Source organism: Nymphaea colorata, chromosome 7 (genome assembly GCF_008831285.2).
Source record: "Nymphaea colorata isolate Beijing-Zhang1983 chromosome 7, ASM883128v2, whole genome shotgun sequence".
In the NCBI taxonomy this organism is placed as follows: Eukaryota; Viridiplantae; Streptophyta; class Magnoliopsida; order Nymphaeales; family Nymphaeaceae; genus Nymphaea; species Nymphaea colorata.
In genome coordinates, this window is record NC_045144.1 from 15,331,278 (window position 1) to 15,334,094 (window position 2,817).

Sequence of the window (2,817 nt, forward strand, 5' to 3'; positions counted from 1 at the left end):
GCAAGATAGCAAGAGAGTATTGTGGGCTTCATGGGTAAGAAGAATCACAAATAGGTCTTCAAGAGATATCCGGTGGATATATGGTTATTTCAAGTTGGACAAAAGTTTTTCCCAAGTTCTTAACGTCTGAAAATGATCAGGAAGTGAAGTCAGATTTGGAATGGTCGCAAAAGGCAGCTACCGATTTTCAAAACTTATAGATAAGTGAGTCCAGCCTGTATAGACATGGGTCCGTTGAAGACGTTTAGTGTTTCGTCGACAAGATGTGGGCCTGAGAGATGGAATATACATACTTTTATGCAAAGTTTCTACAATATCTCAATCTCTTCTAAGCTAGTTGTGCACGCTTTGTTGGTGCATGAATTTTTCGTGCGTCAATATGGTTAATAATGAAAATACCTTCAATTAAAATAAAAAAAAACTTTTTGTAAGACAAAAAAATCAATATAGAAAAAAAAAACTAAAAAATAAGTTTTTTTTTATAATTACTAAACGATCCCCACTCTTTTAACGTATATGGATTGCATGAGCCTCGGAAGTCACTCTCGAACCTTCCGTCAACTCGATCTTGCTTCAAACGCGTCAGAAACGCTAGCGAGCTGAGAGTCAGTCCAAAACCAGGTGAAACCGCTAGGTTATGAACTTAAAAACTGAATGAAGAATTCTAACACTGCGGCACTGCATGCCCACAACCGCTGGCCGCCCATGGGAAGGCTTTTCAGCTTCTTCTTCTTCTTCCTCAGTCATCTCTCTTCAATTAATGCGTTTCTTAACAATCCAAACACTCGATGTACGTAGCAAGCCGCAGCGGGTCAATGATTTTGTAGATCATTTTGCCAACTAGGTGGAACAGCAGGTCTATATATATGAAGTTCGTCATACTATGCTGTGGATCATCATTCTTTACTCATCAATCCTCCGATTCTCATCGTCTGTCAGCCATGTTCCGATCCTTCGTCCTTTCTCCCAAGTCTGTCACCGTTGCATGGGCAGACCACCCAGAGTACTGGAAGGTGTCTTCCATGCACAACTCCCGGTATTTTGAACCCCAACCCACCCGTCTCACTCACTCTCTCTCTCTCTCTCTATCATAGACATGCATACAAACGCATTGGGTCCTTTTTTTTACTGCAGTCTCTTTTTTAGGGTGTTACAGTTTTACCCACCAATTGGGTATTTCTGTCTCTTTCAATTGATGAACAGGGTTTTGCGTTGTTATTTTGATTAAATTTGTGAATGCATATTGATGATAGTGTCGTCGTCATCGTCAATTTGCAACTGACATTGGTTGAGTCGGGCAGGAAAATGATAGTATGATGCGTATGGGGTTAATTCCTTCGTTTGCTTCAATAAAAAATAGGTTTTTCTTTCTTTTTCACCTCAGATTATTATTTAATGAGTTACTGCATATGGGTTATTAGTTTTTTCTCAAATATTTTATTCAGTCATGTAGCTCATCAAATTCTACATAAATCGTCATAAACTGTTATTAATTAGGCCAACTGAATTTTGATTTTTATATTTATACTTTTATGAAAAAAAAAATTTGAATGACTTTCAGCAATTGTCTGAAGGGATTAACCATTAAATTAAAAAAACCATTTTCCTCGGCCCTCTATTTTTTAATTATATTATCAGCACATGCTCTTCGAAAATACCATAGTTGCACATTTTCTTCATGAAATTATAAGCCCTAATGACGTATAAATTCTACGTCATCCATATAATAATATCGAAAAATGGCATGAATTTTTAAGAGCATGGATATCTATCTATCAATCTGATCTAATCACTGCGTTAAATTTTACCATGCTTACAAATATCTAATAGACTTCCTTCTGTACACTTGGTATCATGGATGACAGTTTTGAACCAGGGTAGGCTAGTTATTAGTTGCAGCATCTCCATAGGTTTCTTTTTGTATCAGCATTCCGTGATGATTTTTTGACACAATCAACAGTGATGATTTTTTGATCATCTTGTTGTTGACAATCAAAATGTGGCAGGTTCTCACAGAAAGCAGAGCTTTTACAAGTCTGCTGGCTGCAAATCCAGGGCACGTTTGATACGGCAATACTCGAGAAAGATACCACATACTCACTCCTCTATTTCTTCAAGCACAATGATAAAGCATCAGGTTTAGAAAACGGAGCGGAGGTTTCTCTCTCACTGAAAGATGGGAAGACGATCTGCAAACGCCAAGTGCATCTGAAACCCGGCAGCTCCGACTTCATAAAACAGGATGGAGAAGAATGGCTTGCAATTGAGGCGGGGACGTTTCAGCCATCTGGCATTACTCGCGATATCAGTTTTAATCTGCTGGATTGCAGCAGTAACTGGAAGAGTGGTCTCGTGTTTGCTGGAGTAGAGATTCGTGCTGTCTCGACTTGATCTTATGCTTCGACGAACAAGTGGTTCCCAAAACGTGCTCCATCGTCAACACATCTTTGGATTGGGAGTCCTATAGTGCCCATTTGTGTTTATCTACCGGTTTATTCCGTATTGTGTTTGTCTTATGGTGATAAAGGGGGGATGTGTCGATCCACATTGTATTTGATTTGTGTATTTTATATTGTTGTGGATTCCAAAATTACCAGGTCCAACAAACATGGATTTTGGGTCCTAGGCCAACTTGTCTTGCTTGTGTAGTGATCATTTGTTGTGTTGTTTCGTGAGAAATAAAGTGGATCCAACATAAATTCAAGCCACTTAATCCCTACTTTCAACTTGAGCATATAAGCCTCATATTATTCTGCCATGTTAACCATACAAGTGCAAGTTGATTAACCAGAAGAAAAATGTCCATTAGCTTAATAA

General features: G+C 38.5%; 1 protein-coding gene across 1 annotated transcript; it reads left to right on the plus strand.

Annotated features, from left to right (window-relative positions):
• The first annotated feature begins 914 nt into the window (after positions 1–914).
• Positions 915–2,524, plus strand: LOC116257146 (putative F-box protein PP2-B12). The gene is made up of 2 exons (XM_031633757.2): positions 915–1,036; positions 2,007–2,524. The coding sequence occupies exons 1-2, from the start codon at positions 942–944 to the stop codon at positions 2,389–2,391; spliced, it is 480 nt and encodes a 159-aa protein (XP_031489617.2). The 5' UTR covers positions 915–941; the 3' UTR covers positions 2,392–2,524.
• The last annotated feature ends 293 nt before the right edge of the window (positions 2,525–2,817 follow it).

What these genes read in the sequence shown, in the direction of transcription:
- LOC116257146 (XM_031633757.2), top strand. Translation starts at nt 942, where the DNA reads ATGTTCCGATCCTTCGTCCTTTCTCCCAAGTCTGTCACCGTTGCATGG. An exon ending in TCTTCCATGCACAACTCCCG is followed by an intron (nt 1,037 to 2,006) that starts GTATTTTGAACC and finishes AAAATGTGGCAG; the next exon opens with GTTCTCACAGAAAGCAGAGC.